At 34.1% G+C, this 22,323-nt stretch overlaps 3 protein-coding genes across 4 annotated transcripts; 2 read left to right on the forward strand and 1 right to left on the reverse strand.

Moving 5' to 3' along the window:
* The first annotated feature begins 4,808 nt into the window (after positions 1-4,808).
* On the forward strand, positions 4,809-6,736 carry LOC126667254 (heat shock factor-binding protein). 2 transcript variants are annotated; one of them, XM_056104735.1, is made up of 5 exons: positions 4,809-4,946; positions 5,523-5,576; positions 5,808-5,933; positions 6,019-6,061; positions 6,429-6,736. In XM_056104735.1, exons 3-5 carry the CDS (start codon positions 5,850-5,852, stop codon positions 6,560-6,562), a joined length of 261 nt encoding a protein of 86 aa, XP_055960710.1. In that variant the 5' UTR covers positions 4,809-4,946; positions 5,523-5,576; positions 5,808-5,849; the 3' UTR covers positions 6,563-6,736. The 2 variants fall into 2 exon arrangements, with proteins under 2 accessions (XP_055960710.1, XP_050216181.1); XM_050360224.2 differs by having other exon boundaries at positions 4,817-4,946; positions 5,910-5,933.
* Positions 6,737-7,984: 1,248 nt separating this feature from the next.
* Positions 7,985-8,538, reverse strand: LOC126667253 (protein RALF-like 33). The gene has a single exon (XM_050360223.2). The coding sequence runs from the start codon at positions 8,467-8,469 to the stop codon at positions 8,104-8,106; it is 366 nt and encodes a 121-aa protein (XP_050216180.1). The 5' UTR covers positions 8,470-8,538; the 3' UTR covers positions 7,985-8,103.
* A 2,039-nt stretch (positions 8,539-10,577) lies between these two features.
* LOC126667252 (uncharacterized) lies at positions 10,578-13,648 on the forward strand. The gene is given in 9 exon segments (XM_050360221.2): positions 10,578-10,781; positions 10,867-11,025; positions 11,130-11,230; positions 11,785-11,818; positions 11,820-11,884; positions 12,207-12,309; positions 12,385-12,459; positions 13,188-13,283; positions 13,375-13,648. Coding segments are annotated over 9 exon segments (783 nt in total). The 5' UTR covers positions 10,578-10,691; the 3' UTR covers positions 13,435-13,648.
* Positions 13,649-22,323: the final 8,675 nt, after the last annotated feature.

Below are 22,323 nucleotides of genomic sequence, written 5' to 3' on the forward strand. Positions count from 1 at the left end.
CCTTAAAAAATAAAAAAAAAAATATTTTTTATTAAAACACTTAAAAACGAAACAAAATTAATTACCGGAGGTCTTCATTTTTTATCTGTCGTCGATTCCGACATAAATCGGCTCCGGTTATCGTCGGATTTTAGGTTGAGTTTGAGAGATTTTTGAGTTGAGAGGATTTTTGTTTTTTTGTTTTTGAATTGAAATTATGTTAGGGGCATTTCAGTCAAAAGTTGGACGATGGGTGGTAATTTGGGGCGGGGAATAATAAACCCCTTTAATTACAACCATAAATCGGGAATTCAATTTTTTCTACAAATACTTTTTTTCCCAATTATAAAAAAAAATAGATCAAAATTAAACACGTTGAGTAATGTATGTGACAATTGTATTTTACAATTATGTAAAGGCTTAGATTTATGCAGGTTTATTACGTTCTTTTTTTTCCTTGTATTGTAACTCGTAATAATTTACATGCTATTTTTTCTATCAATATTTTAAAAATTGAATAAAAAACTATGTATAGAAAACTGCCATTTTATAATTCAATTAAACTAGCAAATTTTATCGAATGAAAGAACTACTATCAAAATTTAAATTTTCAATATTTGATTGCTTTAAAGTCCGATAATATACATTAGAACTAATCAAACTCTAATTTAGTTAAACAATTATATTTTAGATTTGACAAATTATAAAGATTTTTGAATTAATCGATTACGTCAACTACTTCAGTTCAGTTTTTGAAACATGGTCATAGAACTTTAAGTAGAACAACTCGCTGAAAGCTTAAATGTCATGCAACTTAGTATCATTTAGCGAGCTAAATTTTTTATCAGTGCTAACGGTTTTTATTTTTTCGAGTTAGAAACACCAAAATTAGTAGAAAAATGAAAGAGAAATTACTAAAGATCCAATTTAAACAATAAATTTCATAATCCAAAACATTATAATCATACTCCATGATCCATGGCTAAACAAATTGGGCGTACATGAGGTAAAATGTAAGTAGAGTGAGATAACCCATCCAAACCAAACAAGGCATAACAAATTCTTTAGATTTTGGACTCACTTTACCAAATATTGAATAACATGCACAAATTATCCCAAAATTCACCACAGAAAATACAACTCCGAGCCAAGCTTCTCCAAACCTAAGCACAATCGGGTCCCACACTATACTCAACGAAACCTGAGAAATATACAAAGGCAAAGCATCCGATTCAAAACCGAACCCACCATGGACCCACACGAGCCATCCGGCTAAACTCATCAGCAGGGTCGAGCCCACCGAGGCTAAATGGATTACGGTCAGAGGAGGGAACCAAAACGGTTTGGGTAGCGATTCATACTTCTTGCTCGAACCGAATAAATATATTATAGCCATGGTTAGAGATAAGGGCACCATTGTAATTACCATCAGTGAGCATAAGGAATAGAGTGTGATTTTGCTCTGAATTTTAGGTTTTTGGGTAGCCATTGTTTTGGTGTTAAAAAAATTGTAACTCAAAAAGAGAAACTGTTTGGGATTTTATTTTGAAATGGGTGTTCAATGAGAGAGTTAATTGTGGTTAATTGCATGGATTTGGTGAGTGAAAACGTATTAATTCAGATTTTCCTTAAGGGTGTGTTTGGATAAAGGTGGATTTGGATTTGAGCCAAATCCTCTGTTTGAATAGTAAAATTTGTTGGATTTGAATTTGAATCAAATTCAAGTTAATTTCAACACATACAAAATTAAGGATTTGAAATAACTCCAACAACCTATGGATTTCAAATAATTTCATTATTTTTATTATATTAAAAATTAACCGATTGGATTAGTTCAGTCTAAAATCGACTATAACCCGATTCGAATAGAAACAAAAGTAAAAAATTTATTCGGCCATTATTTTTCCGAATTTGTTTTTTCAAAAAACATTTTTTGGAGGAAGAGTCTGTTTCTCCTTTTCCGAGATACCCGCTGTCGCTGTCCGACGGTACTTTTTTCGGACTTTTTTTTTCTGAAGGATCAGGCTCCTCCTCTTTCGAGGTACCACCCGCTGTCGCCGTCCAACAGAAAGTTTTCCGAATTATTTTAATCCGCATATTTTTTTCGAATTTTTATTTTCCAATTTTTTCCGGGTTTTTTTTCGATTTTTTCCAGAATTTTGTTCGACGGAATTTTTTTTCTAAAGGATTGGTTCCTCTTCCGAGGTAACAGCTGCCGGCATTCGACATAAATTTTTTTCTGACAATTTTTTTTCCGATTTTTTTAATCCGCATATTTTTTCCGAAATTTTTTTCCAGAGGAACAGACTCCTCTTTTGAGGTACCCGCTGCCGGCTGGAAAAAAAAATTTCGACAATTTTTTTGATGCATATTTGTTTGAAAAAAAAATTCAGAAACTTTTTATCCCGAAGGATTAGGCTCCTCTTTCGAGATACCCGCTGCAGCCGTCAGACACAAAAAAAATTTCGTCGGAGGACGACGACAAATAACCCTGTAAAGGAGCAAGCTTTTTTTCTGTGAAATATTTTTTGGAAATTTTTTTTTGTATTTAAAAAATTATTTAGGCTAATTTAAAAAAAAAAATTATAAAAATTTATAAAAGTTAAAAAAAAATATTAAAAAAATTTTAAAAATTTTTAAAAAGAATTTAAAAATTGGAAAATATTAGTTTTGAAAAATTACTTCTTTCAAAATTTCTGTTTGGTTTTATTAAAAAAATGAAAACAGAATTGCTCGGTTAAATGTGATTTTATAAAAAAAATTATTATAATAAACCAAACTAAGAAAATTAACTGGTTCAATATTTTTTGAAAAAATATTACTTTCAAAGTTGACTCTCTTTTATTTTGAAAAAAAAAATTGGTTTGGTTATATGCAAAAAAATATACATTTTTGAATTATTATTTAAACAAATATAGTTTTTTTTAAATAAAAAATGTAAAGTTAATTATTAGTTAAATATTATATATATTAAGAGTTCAAAGTTTTTTGCTCATCCAAACAATAGATTTGAAATTCATGAATTTGAAATGTAGTATTTGAAATGTAAAATTTATAATTCAAATTTCAAACCCAAATCTATATATCCAAACACACTCTAATAGTCAATGGACAAATTAGAATTTACTAATTTCTTTATCTATAAATGGAACAAGCAATCTTTTTGTATTTGTTTTTTGGCTTAATTACTTAAAAAACCTCCACCTTATAACATTTTTTCGTTTATACCATGACCTAAGAAAAAGTTCATTTGTACCCTTTTTTTGATTTTTTGTTTTCAACTCTACCCTAAAGCACTAAATTGAACCCTTTTTATCTAGAAAAAGCTTAAAATAATCCTTCATTTTTTAACTTATTTGTATTTTTTCAAATAGAAAAAAGATGATATAACCCTTCTATTTAATTATTTTTAATATTTTCATCTTATATTTAATTAAATTGTCAAAAATAAAATTTTGGGATACAATTGAAAACGAAAAATTTAAAAAAGGGTACAAATGAACTTTTTCCTAAGTCAGGATATAAACGAAAAATTGTTTTAAGGTGGGTTTTTTTTAAGTAATTAGGCCTTGTTTTTTTAAATTATATTTTTCTTTTGCATATAAATAATTCTATTTTGGTTTAGATTTCAAAAAGAACAAAATGTTTTTATGTGTCCTTTTTACAAGGCAAAAGAAGGGCTTATTTTCACCCACAATCTTTAACTTTATTATTCTCTTTTGTTTCTCCATTAAAATTTCATCCCGCGACAATATCATCAACATTTCAATAATTTAATGAAAGGAAAAAAATATTAAATAATTCAAACTTCATAAAAAATAATTTATTTTAAAAAAACTTAATACTAATTAGTAATTGTAATCTAACTATATTTATCTCATTTAAAATTTAATTATTTTTAGAGATAAAATAATATTTTTTTGTGATAAATTTATTTATTTGAATAATAATTATTATTAGAGTATGCAAAAGATTATTTTAATTATTTATCATAAATTGTTTTTATTTTTATAGATTATTCAAATAATAGGGTGTATTAAATACGTAGTTTAAAGAAATTGTAAAACATATATAGTAAAAAGAGACATTCCAAAATCGCAAATAAGTGAAATCGTGAGTTGAAACCGTACTCATGTACGTTCCATTAAATTTAAAATTACTGTTTTACCACCCATAAAAGATCTACCGATTCGAATATTAAATGTGTATTTTAAATTATTATTATTTATTAGAATATTTAAAAGATTATTTAACTAGTTATTGTAAATTGTTTTTTAAATTATTCAAATAACGGGAGAGTATTAAATACGTATTTTAAATAAATTGTGAAACATCAATAGTAGAAAGAGACATTCCCAATCCGCAAGTAAGTGAAACGCGAGCTGAAAACATACTCATGCATGCCGCCATTTAAAATTTAAAGTTAGAGTTTTGCTTCCCATGAAAGAGCTATCGTCTTGAGTGAGAATTAATCTAAATATGAAATGTTTAAAGGTGTCGTCTCAAGACGTATCCTGCTATGTATAACACCTCGTATATCATGTGCTAATTTTTTTTTAAAGAGACAGCATTTTTCAAAAATAATAAAATGGAAACTTTAAGGAGCCAATAGAAATTGTATAAAAGTTGATGTGATTAAATAAGATAATTTATCTTTGTGCGTGGTACTTGTGTCCATATGTTCAATGAGCCACTAGGGGTGGATAACAATTAATAGTTAATACAATTTGTAAATTTAGGTGTCTGAAAGTTTCTTTTTAAGTTTAGGTGGTTGAAATGTTTTATTTTAGAAGTTCAGGGGGGCAAAAGATAAATTATACTCTACAAATTTAAAAGAAAAAGTATCACAAATTGGGGATATTTCAATTTTCAACCAATTTATCTACAGAAATCAACCACAAATCTCTGGTTTGATCCAATCAAACTATTCAAAGCGAGCTACGTAACGGACAACAGCTTGAGAAATGGTAAATATGATTTACATTATTATCGAGCAATTTTTTGACGTTCATGAATTAGGGTTTGACTTACAGAAATGAAAATTACATTTAAATTTATTTTGTTAATCTGATTGCTTTAATCTGAAGGTACTCTATTACTATTTTGTAGCTTACTGATAATAGAATTGTATATTAGAAGCTAATTACATGCGGTTAATCTGTGAAATTTGGAGTTACATTGTAAATTAGGAGCTAATCTGAAGGTTTTGTATTAGTATTTTGATATTGGAGTATTAGGGTTGCAATATTGTCTGAGAGTTTTGATTGTGAAGGAAATGTGATTACGTTACATTCCGATAAACTCATACCAGTACCACAAACACCGGTGTTTTAGAAAATACGAGTATCGGTAATTATTTTTACTATGTATTAGAAGCTGTTTGTTTGTGTTGTTTTATTTCATTATTATGACGATCTCTTGCAATATGTTGGAACTTTCAATTTTTTTGTCAATTTATTATGTCGTGTTTATTATGGGTTAGTACTTTTTGTAACAGCCTATGGTGAAAAATCTAATTGATTACATTATCTGGCTTCTGGCAGGATGGGCATGATGCTGAAGATCCGAAGCAGAGTACTGCTGATATGACTGTTTTTGTGAGTTCTTGAACATTTGATGATATTTTGTTAATCCATGTAGTTAAGCTTGAATATTTAGACTATCTCCAATTAAGTGGTGTTCGATTCAACTTGATATAGTTAGATCAAAGTATGTTGTGCATATGCTTAAAATGGACTGACTGGCTATAATATGGGACATAATTGTTCATTTTTTGCGTTTGAGCTTTGTCTTATGTTTCCCTGTTTTGGATTCTATTGTTTTTCAAGAAAGCTCGTGCCAGCGCCACACCTGTTTGCTGCAAATGATCAATGCCTCGTTCGAATGATCAGATGCTAAATGTTGCTGATTTTTTGCTTTGTTTTCTGCAGGTGCAAAATTTACTCCAGCAGATGGTAAGTTACGTTTAAATACATCTATGAGAGTTAATGTCCAGCTTTCTATAGATTCACACGAGTTGGTTTTTGTTGCAATTTGCAGCAATCGAGGTTCCAGACAATGTCAGATTCCATCATTACAAAGAATATCCTTTTCTTGATATATTTTGTTAATTGCAAATTCCGATATTCGAGTAAATGGTATTTCTTCCATTACTGTCCGGAGCATGTTCTCGTTTTGTTTTCATGGTATTTTATAAAGAGTCCATTTGGATTTGGTCATTACAGCATGTAGTCTATTTGGGTCATGTGCATCCCCTGTTAAACATCAGTAAAATGATATAGTTGTCAAATTTTAAGGTTTTTATGCCAGGTATGACGTGAATACGCGAGGTTCGAAATGTGCGATTCAAATAGTTTGTTATGCCATACTAGATTTACAGTCTTGATTTATTGCCTAATTCGTAGTCTTACGGACATATCTGAATCTTGGTTTCTTTGACTCGATCACACTCGATGAAATGGGCAACAGGATAGATGAGTTGGAGCAGAGCATTAACGATCTAAGAACTGAAATAGGAGTAGAGAGCTCTCCATCTCCTTCAGCTCCTCTGAAGGCGAAAGACGACACCAAATCAGAGGAATGATTCACCAAATTTACATAACAAATTGTAGGTCTTCTACAATGAAATTTATTTGCGTGCTTTTCCTGATTTGAATGTAAAACCAGTACATAATATTTCAAAATTATGTGTTTTCAACAGACATGTATTTATGGTCTTTTTTTTTTATCAATGTATTTGTGGTCTCACATTTTGATATCTTCACTGCACAGTGCATGAATAATATGGTATGGTATACGAGGTTGTTAATTGTTGGCCACTTCCAATTTTATTTTTGGAAAAAATGATTTCTGACATCATAATGGTTCAGGTATCAGCATGCCGCCACTATCACCGCCTCAGAAATTTAAAAATATTAGAAAAAAGATAGATTCTAACAGGTCCTCATGGGTCCATCCAGACCAGGTGTGCAATTTAAATAGATTAAAAATATAGCCGTTAAACATGATGGAAGAGTTGTGAGGTGGATTATGAATATAGAGATGCTGGTTATTAGGGGATATGTAAACGTGAAATCAAATCGAATTTGGTTCCAATCGATATTATAAAAAACAATTATTATTCGGTTTGATATGATTTGAATATAAAATTATTTAGTAAAGTTTTAGTGTAAACTGAACTAAAAAAGACCAACCGTACGAATTAGTTTTATTCGATTGAATTTGAAAAAATAAAATAGTTGCTTTGAACCAAATGCTTGTGAAATTTGCTGTTAGCTGTTAGATCACATCCACTCAAAATTTGTATGTCTGTTGGGTTGCCATCATATGGTTGACGGACGAGGATGGGGACGGGGGATCCTCAAATAAACCAACAAAATTGGTTGAACTGGAGCCAGCCAAGCAAAACCTATCAATCACTAATTTAAATCTAATCTTTTCCTACAGCTCATAAAGTGCTTGTTTTTCCAAATATCTTTACATCTTTCCCATTTCTTTCCTTTTCCTTGCATTCACATTTAGAAACCGAGTAAGTCGTAAATCATCCGTAAATATAACTAATTATGTACTATACATTATAATTCGTTATGTACACGAATGACGTGGTGAATTGAGTCTGCGGATATCTTCCCCAAGTTAAGGTTTCATCTTATTATGGAAACAAATTATAGAGCAAAAATGCAAAACGGCTCAGAAAATTGGCAATACTCATCATCTATAGAATTATTGATATATGAGACCCATTTGATATTTTGCCAAATAAAATAAACCCCACAAAATCAATAAATATGCACCTCACAATTTTCACCACAAAATATATGAACTGTAAAGACATTTAACCATTTCATCAAAAAAATAGTAATAAAAAATTAACCAACATTACTAATAATTTGCTATGTAGCACCTCAAATTACATAATAATAATAATAATAATCCTATATTTTTTTGCCCCAATTTTTTTATTTGATTCAACACACTCATATAAAATATGTGTACACATACATAATTAACATAACAATCATATCATATAACAATAATAATAATAATAAACCATATAAACACCCCAAAAATAATAAAAGAAGGGTAAAAAAATTATACAACTCAAAATTTAAATTTAAATTTAAATCAATTTCTGCAGCGAGTAATCCGATTGCAACCTCGAGAGTAAGGATTAGCTTGAGCTCCCGGTCGGCAATTATAGTACGACGCGCCGCGTCTAGAGCACGGCACAGTGTTCCTCCTCAGCGCCCCGTAGCTGATATACCTGTTCGTTGCTAAAATGCGCCGGCTGATCTCACTGTCCATCGCGAACTCCGTCTCGAAATCTTCATCGCTTCCGCCGGACATTAAACACTCGGCGATTGATCCGCTGCAACCGCCCGATTTCATCGGAAGGAAATCGACGGGAGATTTTGTGGAGGATGAAATGGCCACGTGTATGGCTAAGATTGCGCAAATGAGAAGAACACTATGAGAATTTGAAGTTCTCATTCTTTGATATTTGTTTCTCTCTCTAGAGTTTGTTGTCTCTCTCTCTAAACTGAAGAAGGAAACTTAGGAGTAGTATTTGAGAATATAAAGTGACGGTTGATATGAAAATGCCAGTAGTTAGGTATGTAATTACGATGATTGCCACTAAAGCTATAGTCTAGAAAAACTTTATTCTTTTGAAATAAATAAAACATCTTTACTTGAAGTTGAAAGAGATAAATAATAAAACACAAATATAAATATAAATATTTAACTGCAAAAAATATTCCATTTTTTATTAATATTTTCCAATAAATATGGGTATTTATAATACGCGCTACTATAATGAATTAAAGCACATATAATAATTAATTATTTGTGTCTATAATTTAAAAAATAAAAAAAATATCGTCTATCAGTTTTCGATGGATGTTAATACTCTTTTCATTTTAATTGATATACAATTTAAGATAAAAAAAATATAAAGATTATTTTATATTCCTAAAATAAGTTAATTTACGAATAAATGTCACATTTATCTTTATTTAGTGTACTAATTCCTTTTTATCTTGTAATATTTTAATTTTTATTCTAGTGTATAATATTATAATTAATGATTATTTAATAATAAATAACTATTTATAATTTAAATAATAATAATAGTATTTCCAATCAATTAAATTATGACAGAGTCGAGTTAATTATGAATTTAAATTTAATTATGGAGTCGGAAAAGAAGAAAACTATTATGGAGTCGGAAAAGAAGAAAACTAAGTCATTAAAAAAATTTCCATTACTTAAAATGTAAGAAATTGTAAAAAAATATGGATATCCACAAATCATTCTCTTTGACTTTAGGTTTAAAATTGTCCATTCTTTTCGAAAATTAAAATCATTACCTTGATAATCTCTAATTTAATTTACATTTGTTATATACAAGGCTATACTTAGTGGCAGCCAAATGGAAGATTAATGGTGAGGGTTTGTTTTATATTATAAACCTTTTCTTTGTGTAGCATCAAAATCATGGAATGGGAGAATAAAGGTTGTGTGAATGCATCTAGTTTTATCTATGTGACACCTTAGATGTTCTTGCAATCATGTTCAATGAGAAACGTCAAGAATTGGTGACATTTTATAGTATTCATTTTAAGCGTATTTTGTGCCTTGATTGGATTGTTGACGATGATTAGGTAAATGAGGTCAAAGTTTGATCTATTAATATTTTTATTAACAATTAAAGAAAAAGGTCATCAACAAGGTATAACTAAACGATATACGCGTTAGACATCATTCTAGTAAGACCGTGCGGTGTACTTTTTTCTATGTAGCGCTCACAATTAAAGAAATACTGATAATAATTTTGTTGATTTTTTGGACATCGTAATTCTATTTAAGATTGTTGTTTAATGTTAAAGAAGAGTTCTAAAAGTATTTTTAGTTATTGAATGAATGTGTGTTTATATTTATTATTATACTATATAATGTTTTTTATTTTTCAAATTATTAAAAAACATAACAAAAATTATAATTAAAGTTTACATACTGAAATCTACTAAAATTATTGAAATGATATCAAAATACATTAAAGTCGGATTTAAATCTATTGTAAATATACTGAACAATATGAGAAGCACAAAACTGACCACTGACCACCCCTCCACCGACGATCGCTGGCGGAAACCGTCGGCCACATCAACTGGAGGTCCCTCATCGTCGACTAGAACTCCCTCATAATCGGCCACCATCCCTACCAACGGAAACCGCCAGTGATCTTCGGTTATCGGCAACCCGTCACTACTGGCTTAAAAACTAAACCCTATGCGCAAAATTATAAACACTTTTTTTTAAATGCCAACTTCTTCAAAAGATACTGAATGAAAAGATTTAAGAATGTTAACATTTTTTAAAAGATTAGTGTTTATGATTGTTTGCAATTTTTTTTATTTTCTCAATATTTAGATACCGAAAACTATTGAAATTAGCCCACATCATCAAAATTGGCCCATTTATACCACTTTAGAACCCTAGTTCTATCTTTTTGGACCCTGAAATTCCACTTACCCATACCACCAAAATTGGCCCAAAGAAAGCAAAATGTATTAGCACGCAACGACGCCGTTTTTCTTTCTGAAATGTCATTAATGGCGATCAAGAGTTTCACGGCAGAAGTCCTCCATTCCAGTCAATAGCCACCATTAAAGAAGAAGCAAAGCATTTCTCAGAGAAAAATAATAATAATAATGGATTCAGTTCTCACTAAAACAAAACTCCAGTACTATGATGACATGTGGAAACTTGAATCACAAGCCACCATTATTTCCTTCTCCAAGGTCTGCAATAGTGCAATCCAATTTCTTGTTCATCATTTCATTTTTTTAACCAACTTTTAATTTTCCTCTGTTTCAAATTCCACAGGAAGAAGATGGTAGGCTTGCTTTAATATTAGACTCCGCCATTTTTCACCCTCAAGGCGGAGGCCAACCGGCAGACACTGGTTTCATCACAACTCCCGCTAGTTCTAATGATTTCAAACTGAAATTCTTAGTGCAAGATGTTCGGTCCAAGGCTGGAATTGCAAGTTATCTTTTTTTTTTCTCTTGGTATTTTTTAATTTTCTTTCTCGGTTTAATGTTTTTTTTTCATCTAACTGTTGATTATGTTTTTGTTTTTTTTTTTAGGTTTATCATTATGGAGCTGTGGAGGAGGATTTCGGTGGCGATTTGATTGGACAAGAAGTGGTTTTGTATGTTGATGAGTCCAGGAGGAAGCTTAATTCCAGGTGTGTTTAATGTTGTTTGTTGTTTAAGAATAGGCTCGGAAAAACGGGACACTTGGACACTGAGAAATAATGCTATTTTAAGGTTTGCTATGTTAAAAGTGAAGTTTTGCGTCCGAAATGTTAAGTTTCTACGACATTTTCGAAACGGGAAATGTTGATTGAATGAAGTATTTGTGATGTTGTATTATTGAATAAAATGTAATTCGTGTTATTCCTAAATCCTATATGATTCTTTCAACTTTCGAGCTGTGTAATCTTTGATGCTAGTATGGTAAAATCTGATTGAATATATTTGACAACTCTAGCAAGGCGCTATCAAAGCTCTTGCAAAATCATATGATTGATTTCTAGCAAAAATTTCTATCGTTTTGTTTTAAGTTGAAAGAATGGAATTATAGAAGCTGCGCAACAATGCTAAAAATTGACTTAAATTGAAATTATTGCTTGTTTCAAACAAGGTTACATTCAGAGCTAGATCTGATTTTGAGTACTAATCGTCTAAATTGGCTTAGTGTTTTTAGTTATTTACTGACTTTTTCTCGGACAAAATCCAGGTTGCATTCTGCTGGGCATTTATTAGATGGTTGTTTGCACTTTGCAGACTGTGGGATTAGGACATCTTGAACCAGGAAAAGGCCATCATTTTCCTGATGGGTACATTTTAACTTAACCCTCCTTACTTATTGCATGCGTTTTGCTGTCTAATAATTCGTGTTCTTTCAGTTTATTTTTTCTAATTATGCAATAGAAATTCATAAACATTTTCAATAAGCATCGTGCTCTTACATAGGAATTTTTCAATTTTGTTGGTTTTGTAGATCATGAAAGTGTTTTGACATGATTTATTTTAGGTCCTTAAATGAGTATTTGAATTTCATTTACTCCGTATCTGTCGCTTTCTTTTCTTGCGGAGTAATGTAGATGTAAACGTCCTTCTACAAAACTCTTGATGAGGTTCATGGATTCATTTTTGCAGGCCGTTTGTTGAATATAAAGGCACAATTCCTCAAAATGAATTGCAAAGCAAGCAGAAAGAAATAGAGGCAGAAGCTAATGATTTGATTTCTAAAGGCGGCAAAGTATGTCTTCTTTTTTGTGAATTTTTACTGCCCTTGTTCTTTTCTTGCTAAAAGTCGTTTCTTTATATAATACAGGTTTCAGCTGCTATATTGTCATATGAAGAAGCTTCCAAAATATGCGGTGGTTCTCTTCCTGATTATATTCCTAAGGTTTGGATTTCAATGTTTATCGCGCAAAAGTTAGAACTTTCTGATTTTTTCTATGTCGAACTGCGCCTTTATATAACTATAAGAATCACCTATAGTGACTTCAAAGTTCAAACATTGGTTTTAACTGCCAACAGCTCAATCTTTTCTAAATGCGCATTTGGTTCTCGGTATGCAGACTGATTACTAACTGTATAACTGTATCTAACACCAAGGACCCGTTTGAATGAATTTACAAACTTTGTTTTGTAGATAGTCATACTTATGGTACAAATGAGTATTAATAACTACAATCAAGAACAAGTCAACAAACAAATACATCATTATGTCTTAATTCACATTTCGGTTCCTGCTTTAGGTTGGGCGTATACCTGTTCGCACTTGGCTAGGGCGGATTCCAAGGGGGGGCTTACTGTACTTGACTCTTTTAAATGCAAATCTAAGTTTGGGCAGGCTCGGTTCAGATCTAATATTTATTATTCAAACTCGGTCCATATATTAGATATATACGCGCTCAGGCTGATATTTATCGGATCTACATAAAAATTGAATCAAAAATAAAAATCCCAACCCGCACGTAAAGAAACAAATCTAGTAGGGGCTCGGGTGGGTACCCAGCCCAATGAGCAGCTCTAGGTTGGCATCATTTACATGATATTCACATTTCAGCTTCAGTGTGACTATGCTACGTATACGAGATACTTTAGCTTGTTCTTATAAACGTTTTGCAGGATAGCACCCCTCGTATTGTGAAGTTAGGGAGTCTTCCTGGTTGTCCTTGTGGCGGTACTCATGTTTCCGACATTTCAGATATTAAAAGCATGAAGGTAAATTTTGAAAACTACAGACTATATTACATAACGAGCTAATAATGCTATATATGCTTTAGGCTAATCGATTTTTTTTTTATACATTCAGGTTTCTCAAATTCGGACGAAGAAAGGAACGACAAAAGTATTTTATAGCGTTGGCTCATAAAATTGACATGTTTTTAGACAAAGCTGGCATTTTATTAAATATATATAGTTGGAGTGGTCTAAAGATATAGTAAGATGTTGTATCAGTGTCCATCTGGATTTGGCCTCTTGTTTCACTTCCAGAAGAAGGAATGTATTAAAGATGTTCTATAAATTTCTATAGCATAATTAGAAAAAATAAAACTGATAGAGCAGGAATTATCGGACAGCAAAAATTTGAAAGAAAGAAAGAAACATGTAGGATGTATGAATAACATGAATTGCATTTTTATTCAATAAACAAAGACACTTCATCCAAAAAAATTCCGTTGGCGTTTCGGACATGAAACTTCATTTTCAACCTATAAAATAGCATTATTTCTCGGTGTCTAAGTGTCCCGTTTTCTTATATAGTTGTCCGTGCTACACAGGCCCCGGCGTATAATAAACAAAATCTAAATAGAAAACAATCTAGACTAGAATAAAAATACTAGGAGTAATTCAAAGACAACTGACCGAAGACTAACTCAAAAACCTAATGGTTATATAATTTTGAATGATATTCAACACACAACAGTCACATCCTCAAACAACAAACAGATGGCTACAGTTTTAAACACTTTCATTGATCATATCCTGGTGATGAATCTTTGGAAGGGATGCAGGCCACCTCGGCGGCACAAACGGAAAGGCCATGATATACTGAAAATAAGAAAAAGTTGCGGGCAAATCTGGCCAATAATAAGAAGAACAAACCGACTTCACTCTTCCGGTCTTTACGTTGAGCGAGATAATGCCAGGATCACGAGGTTTATAATCATCCTTGGTATGGAAATACAAGACATTCGGGTCAGTGGGGTCTATAGCCATCAAGTAAGAGTTGTAATCTGATGGAGGAATGCAGTTGTCATCAACAGCCAGCTTCAGGTCTTTGAATTGAATCGTATGTTCCAAGCACCATTCTGCTTCAGCTTCAATCAGTCTCCAAATTCTCCAATAAACTGACATGTTACGCCCTACCTGAATATGCACATGATACAGGTCTTCACCTGAACAACTCACTGCAGAGGTACTCATGCCCGGATGATTAAGCATGTTTTTCTTTAGCACTTGTGTCAGAGTGCATTTCTCCAGATCATTTGGATCAAATGCCATAATTGTAGATGTGGTGTCGTCTCTGTCGTAGCTTTCGCAATACAAAACGTCTTTGTATTCAACAACATGAGTGGGATTAGAGAACAAAATTGAGCGCGAGATGGTTATTAATGGCGACACGTTCCATACGTTTGTCCGAGAATCGAATGTCTCGGCGTTGAAGGAGCTTCTTTTTATTTCGGTCTTCATGAAGGTAGCCAACACTTGTATAAGTGCAAGGAGTGACCAGCCTCACCACCTTGAAGTGATGATCATAAGAAACAAGTCCTGTTGATGCAAAATAAGTACACGTGGGCGGAGACGGAAGAGCGGGCCAATGCTTCATAACGGGGTTGCAGACATAGCATATACACTCACAGTCATAGCTCGTCGTGCACAATGCCAACCCATTGGTGGTGCTAGGGATGGCAATGGGGCGGGGTGGAGTGGGGTGGGGAAGCTATCCCCGTCCCCGCTTGTATGGGGAATCACCATCCCCGTCCCCATTTATTTGATGGGGATTAATTCATCCCCATCCCCATACCTGTGGATTCCCCATCCCTGTATAATTTCAATATAAATATTTAAATATTTTTATTATTTTCATGAAATATTTGAGAAAAAAATATAAGCTATTCAATATTAATGATATAAAAAATTATAAATTATATTATCCCCAAAATTAATTAATCATCTAAAGTATTCAGCAATTTTAAATATTAAAATAAAATAATCAAAATAAAATAAAATAAAAAGTCGATAAAAGTCATTACTCAATATCTTGATAATTGAATAAAATTATTAAAAATATGAACAATTTACTAAACATTATTACAAATTATATCAAAATTATATCAAAATAGATCGAGTTTCCATGGGGACGGGGATCTCCATGGGGTGGGGACTACGCCCCCCCATCCCTTCCCTATCCCTGTGGATGGGGAATAATCTTCCCCCATTCCCATACCCATGGGGACAATTGGTGGGGATTTCCCGCCCCATTAGGGGCGAGTCCCCATGGGGATCGGGGAATCCCTCCCCATTGCCATCCCTAGGTGGTGCATAGGAGCCGAATGACTGGTTCGAGTTGCGGAAGAAAGTCCAAGGACACAGTGGGAAAGTGTTGGAACCGTGACTTGTGGTGATCATCATAAGTAGAGGGTTTGAGAGAAAGAGTTTTAAAATATTTTGAAGCTTATACACAAAAGTATAAGGTGGGGTTTGGCGGGGGCGTGAGCTTAGTTCGAAGCAGAAATTGAGCAAAAAAAATGGTTGCGAGATGAGATACGACCAGAGCTTGAAAAAGCATTTGCATCTATGGATTAGATCTTGGGAAAGTTTGTAAAGGACTCTTACTAAATGTTGCTAGAAAAATCATACTACTACTAGTAGGTATGGGTTTCGGCCATATATTTACAATTTTACAATCCAATAAAAGTTTGAATACTCTTACTACTATGTTGCTAAGCTAATTACTATTTCTACGCATGCATGGAAATAGAAAAGCATGCAAGTCTGTTTGATTATCTCCAATCAATGTTCGTCGTACAGTACCAACAATTTCTTTATTACGTTTCCCACATTTTCTACCACGCACTCGGCCAATTTCCGTGTGGTCCAGTCGTCATCTTCGGCCACCAGAATGCCTTTTAGCTCTTCAGAATTTGAAGGCAATTGATTGTAGATATTACCGAAATGATAGAATAACAAATCAATTATGCCAGGCCAAACGGGTATTGGATCAGAGCGACTTTTAATAAATGGCAGCAATACCATAACGGTGCCTGTAAGGGATGCCCTGACGACTGCTCCATTCGCCCAACATTCAGACAGTCAGGCCGTCCTCATCGTGGATTGTATACTCTGAGCTGTTATCTTATAAAACCTTACCGTGACAGGTTACAGCTCGAAAAATCACCCTATGTTGGATGATATTTTGTCAGGTAACTTTTTCTCGAAACTTCCCACGGACTGTATTTTGGATGCGGATACTCTTGCCGTTGTCGTGAGCAATGTCCCTAAAGAACATCTCAGTCGTGGCTATGAAACTGATTGTGTGTTTTGTTCGTTTGAAGTGTTATTTCAAAATCTCAGTATCCCACATTGCCTTGTTAAACTTCAAATTTTGGATTTATAAGTGAATGAATATTATGAGCTTATAAGTGTGTTGAAGAAAAAGAAATGGGCCCGCGTCCCGCCCTCCTCTTTATAATTATTGGATTTGGGTGTGGGGTGAGCATGAATATCAAGTGGGCTTGGCAAGAGGCCACTTGTAGTGGGAGAGTGTTGGGACCATGATTTGTGGTGATCATCATAGGTAGAGTGTTTGAGAGAAAGAGTTTTAAAATATTTTGAAGATTATACAAAAAAGTATAAGGTGGGGTTCGGCGGGGACGTGAGCTTAGTTCGAAGCAAAAATTGAGGAAAAAAAAGGGTGCGAGATGAGAGACGACCAGAGCTTGAAAAAGCATTTGTATATATGGATTAGATCTTGGGAAAGTTTGTAAAGGACTCTTACTACAATGTTGCTAGAAAAATCATACTACTACTAGTAGGTATGGGATTCGGCCATATATTTACAATTTTACAATCCAATAAAAGTTTGAATACTCTTACTACTATGTTGCTAAGCTAATTACTATTTCTACGCATGCATGGAAATGGAAAAGCATGCAAGTCTGTTTGAATATCTCCCATCAATGTTCGTTGTACAATACCAACAATTCCTTTATTACGTTTCCCACATTTTCTACCACGCACTCGGCCAATTTCCGTGTGGTCCAGTCGTCATCTTCGACCACCAGAATGCCTTTTAGCTCTTCAGAATTTGAAGGCAATTGATTGTAGATATTACCGAAATGATAGAATAACAAATCAATTATGCCAGGCCAAACGGGTATTGGATCAGAGCGACTTTTAATAAATGGCAGCAATACCATAACGGTGCCTGTAAGGGATGCCCTGACGACTGCTCCATTCGCCCAACATTCAGACAGTCAGGCCGTCCTCATCGTGGATTGTATACTCTGAGCTGTTATCTTATAAAACCTTACCGTGACAGGTTACAGCTCGAAAAATCACCCTATGTTGGATGCTATTTTGTCAGGTAACTTTTTCTCAAAACTTCCCACGTATTGTATTTTGGATGCGGATACTCTTGCCGTTGTCGTGAGCAATGTCCCTAAAGAACATCCCAGTCGTGGCTAGGAAACTGATTGTGTGTTTTGTTCGTTTGAAGTGTTATTTCAAAATCTCAGTATCCCACATTGCCTTGTTAAACTTCAAATTTTGGATTTATAAGTGAATGAACATTATGAGCTTATAAGTGTGTTGAAAAAAAAAGGAATGGGCCCGCGTCCCGCCCCCCTCTTTACAATTATTGGATTTGGGCGTGGGGTGAGCATGAATATCAAGTGGGCTTGGCAAGAGGCCACTTGTAGTGGGAGAGTGTTGGGACCATGACTTGTGGTGATCATCATAGGTAGAGTGTTTGAGAGAAAGAGTTTTAAAATATTTTGAAGCTTATACACAAAAGTATAAGGTGGGGTTCTGCGGGGGCGTGAGCTTAGTTCAGAAGAAAAAGTAACAGTACTAAAACAGTGATGCTTCCCATTTATCTTGTAATTTGTTACTACATAAAATATCTTCCAAATAAAATTGTAAGAAAACTATTGTTGTCCGAATAAAAAAATAAAATATGAAAAATTGTATACTCTTGTCATTTATTTTCGGTTCGACAAGAAAATATGACTCGGTTCTGTTGGTGTTCATAGAGATATTCACCCATTGTAAACTAAAAAATATGAAAAGATTTGATTAAGTGGGCATTTGAGAAATAAATTCCGGCTTTTATAATTTTCTCTAAATCATGGACGGGTATTCAAATTACTTGATTAACCCCTAGTTATTAGTGTATTAACGAAATGTCATCCGATGGTGGTGATGATCCTTACAAACTAATAATAGTTTAGTGCTCAACTGAAGGGCATTTTAGTCTTATCACAGAACTAAACAGAAAAACACCTTCAACGACTTTTAGTTACAAAGGGTATTTTAGTCATACAGGAGCCATAATCTTTCCTGCCCATTCCAAGAACTCCATTAAACCACCTGCTTTACATAATTACACTCTACTAATCCAAACACAGAACACAAACAAAAATCCGATCACAGAAGCTCAAAAATGGGAAGCATCGCTGTTTTACTACTGTTTCTTTTTCTTCTGAACCAAGCTTATGGTTCATGGAACCCATCGCAGTCGCAGGAATATGACTTTTGTCCAATTGCTGAGAACACCACTCAATTTTGTTTCATTGCGGTAACTCTTCATAGTCGTTTCCTTGTTAATTGATTGGGTTTTATATGTTTTTGTTGTTGTTCTTGCTAATCTTGGAAGGGAATTTCTTTAATTGATCTGGGTTTTCTTAATATAGTAATTTTGTGAGTGTTGATTGTAAGTTCCTAGTGAAATCTGTTCTTGCTGATCTAGGGGTTTTCTTTAATTGATATGGTTTTTCTGGGTTTTCTTTAATGGTTATGGGTTTTCTTAATATAGTAATTTTGTGAGTGTTGATTATAAGTTCCTAGTGAAATTTATTCTCTGTTGTTGCTGTTAGTGAAACTAAAATCTTAATTTCTAATTTCCACGGTTTCTTGTTAATTTATTCTCCTCACATGACTTCTATAATTTCTTGACATGTCATGTATATCTGTGTTAATGTATGGAATGGCTTGGAACATTTTCTTTATGGTATTTAATTGATGATGACAATTGTATGATAAAAAGCGTTTATTGGTATAGTAATTTTGTTGTTTACATGAATGGTGATTGTGTTTAGGGTTTCGATGATGCTACTGTATTATACAAGAAAAGGGAGGAACACTCTACGCCAAATCATAACTTCAATGTTCAAGATATTTGCCCTGCAATAGTTTCTTGTGCTGATATTGCTGTCTTGGCAGACAAAGCAGCAGTCCTTCAGGTATAAATCTCGATATCAATCCACTTAAATCTCTCTCTTTCGCAATCAGCACCTAACTGTACTTGTAAATTTCAGGCGAGTGGTCCGTTCTATAGCACCCAATGTTTCTCTGATCAGGCACACAATAGGACTGAACAAACTGTTTGTCTCTTAGGTATGATTCGTCTCATCTTTTTCCTTTCGTACATCGCTGGATTTTGTTCAGTCCCACACTTTAGTGTTCTGTTTTAGCATATGTTGCATCTTGCATAGTCAATAGGACTAACAAACTGTTTGTCTCTTAGGTATGATTCGTCTCATCTTTTTCCTTTCGTACATCGCTGGATTTTGTTCAGTCCTACACTTTAGTGTTCTGTTTCAGCATATGTTGCATCTTGCGTAGTCAATAGGACTGAACAAACTGCTTGTCTCTTAGGTATGATTCGTCTCATCTTTTTCCTTTCGTACATCGCTGGATTTTGTTCAGTCCTACACTTTAGTGTTCTGTTTCAGCATATGTTGCATCTTGCGTAGTCAATAGGACTGAACAAACTATTTGTCTCTTACGTACGATTCGTCTCATCTTTTTCCTTTCGTACATCGCTGGATTTTGTTCAGTCCTACACTTTAGTGTGTTGTTTCAGCATATTTTGCATCTTGCATAGTCAATAGGACTGAACAAACTGTTTGTCTCTCAGGTACGATTCGTCTCATCTTTTTCCTTTCGTACATCGCTGGATTTTGTTCAATCCTACACTTTAGTGTGCTGTTTCAGCATATTTTGCATCTTACATAGTCAATAGGAAATGGTTCTGATTTTTGTTTTCTTTTGTTAAAAATGGCTCTTAGGTGTCCACTCCAGATTTCCCAAAGAACGACTCTATAATTTTGGCGGAACCAACAAGCGCCATCCCTCTGTAGATTCTTTGTTCCTCGACTTTGTGAGGTCAAAATGCAGCACAAGTGATGCAGTAGAGGCCCTTCCAGCATCACCTCCTTATGACAGCTCAAAGTCAGGAACTGTTTGTCTCTCAAGTACGATTCGTCTCATCTTTTTCCTTTCGTACATCGCTGGATTTTGTTCAGTCCTACACTTTTGAGTTCCGTTTCAGCATATTTTGCATCTTGCATAGTCAATAGGAAGTGGTTCTGATTTTTGTTTTCTTTTGTTGAAAGTGGCTCTTAGGTGTCCACTCCAGATTTCCCGAAGAACGACTCTATAATTTTGGCGGAACCAACAAGCGCGGTCCCTCTGTGGATTCTTTATTCCTCGAATTTGTGAGGTCAAAATGCAGCACAAGTGATGCAGCAGAGGCCCTTCCAGCATCACCTCCTTATGACAGCTCAGAGTCAGGAACACAGACCTCAGAACCCCTTAGCCCGGGAGCTTCAACCCCACATCCACCATCACTACTAAGAATCGGAGTAGGATTAATACTCGTAGCCGCAAGTGGGCTGTTTTTTAGGGAGATCGGTCATGGCAATGGCGAGAGCCTGCGCATCCGAAATGCGATCCGCGGGCAGTTTCGAGATAGAGTTATCCAACACAATATCATCCGAGGTAGGGTCATCTTCTGAGCCGTAACCCGTAGGGGCGAGGCTTTATATGAGAACGGTTCAGCTATCCAAGATGAGGGCCACCTCACTGCCTCTATGCTAGGCGAATGGAGCAAACGCCGTGGCGTAGGCGAGGCATACCTTACTGGCGCGGTTATGGCATTACTTCCATTTATTGGAAGTCGTTCTTACCCTATACCTTCATGGCCCGGCGGGATCGATCTATTGTTCTATTACAATGGAAACGTGTGTGATCAGTTGCCTTCCAAACTAGAAGAGCTAGAAGGTATTCTTGTGGTGGAAGATGATGCGTGGGCCACACGGAAATTGGCGGATGGCGTGGCGGAAGATGCGGGAGGCATAATAAAGCAACTGCTGGTAATGTACGATGAAGGTTGATGTGGAGCTCTCAAGAAGATTTCTGGGTTTCATTTTCATGCATAGCTTAGCAACAGTAGTAAGAGAATTGTAAAAATAGTCTTAGCAACTTTTAGCGGATCTGAATACCAAATATATCATAGTTTATGGACTGTTTGTAAGTTCAGAGAATTTGCATTGCATTCATCTATTTCGCTTTCATGATTCTTTAGGCCACAATTGGCACATGAAAAGGGTCTTGGTAGCAAAGAAGAGGGGCTTGAGAGTTAACACTTTCAACTTAGCTCTCTGTAGCTACAAAACAGACACACTAACTTTTTTTGAATTCTTTCCAAACCAGTCCTAATGATTTAGGTTACAATCTGTTCTGTATCAATGAGCTCGTTGTGACCGAGGTATTCAATTTGAATTCAAGGTATCAATGAGCTCGACTTGCTTCATGTTTTGAAAACCTAGGGTTTGTGTAGATGTTTTTTGAATTGAGTCCTAATTGTGCATTAGCTTAAGTTTCTTTCTTTGAAATGGAATTGGATTCCTGATTCTATAATTTCTTATGGTTTTGTGTTTTCATGACTCACCAGTTAGCATAGTTTTGCTTCAAGTGTCATGTGTTTGACTAGAGGATATAGCTTCTGTTAGGATTATTCCTAGAATTCTAATTAGTTTAGGACTTTAATTTATCCTAATATGTGTTGGATATTAGTTATGTTTATTATTGGTCTTTGTGTAGGAAAAGAAAGTCTAAATCCTATTATTGGTCTTTGTGTAGGAAAAGAAAGTGTAAAATTTAAGAGTGTGAGGCATATTAGTACGACCAAAGCATTATTTGGGTTTATCGTTGGGTTTGGGCATTAGAGAAATCTCTACCGTTTTTTTGTATT

Source organism: Mercurialis annua, linkage group LG2 (genome assembly GCF_937616625.2).
Source record: "Mercurialis annua linkage group LG2, ddMerAnnu1.2, whole genome shotgun sequence".
Classification (NCBI taxonomy): Eukaryota; Viridiplantae; Streptophyta; class Magnoliopsida; order Malpighiales; family Euphorbiaceae; genus Mercurialis; species Mercurialis annua.

Bases quoted from the DNA above. Each gene is read 5' to 3' on its own strand.
- LOC126667254 (XM_056104735.1), top strand. From the start codon at position 5,850: ATGCCTCGTTCGAATGATCAGATGCTAAATGTTGCTGATTTTTTGCTT. The intron at 5,934-6,018 runs GTAAGTTACGTT...TGCAATTTGCAG, and splicing joins AAAATTTACTCCAGCAGATG to CAATCGAGGTTCCAGACAAT. The intron at 6,062-6,428 runs ATATCCTTTTCT...ACTCGATCACAC, and splicing joins AGATTCCATCATTACAAAGA to TCGATGAAATGGGCAACAGG.
- LOC126667253 (XM_050360223.2), bottom strand. From the start codon at position 8,469: ATGAGAACTTCAAATTCTCATAGTGTTCTTCTCATTTGCGCAATCTTA.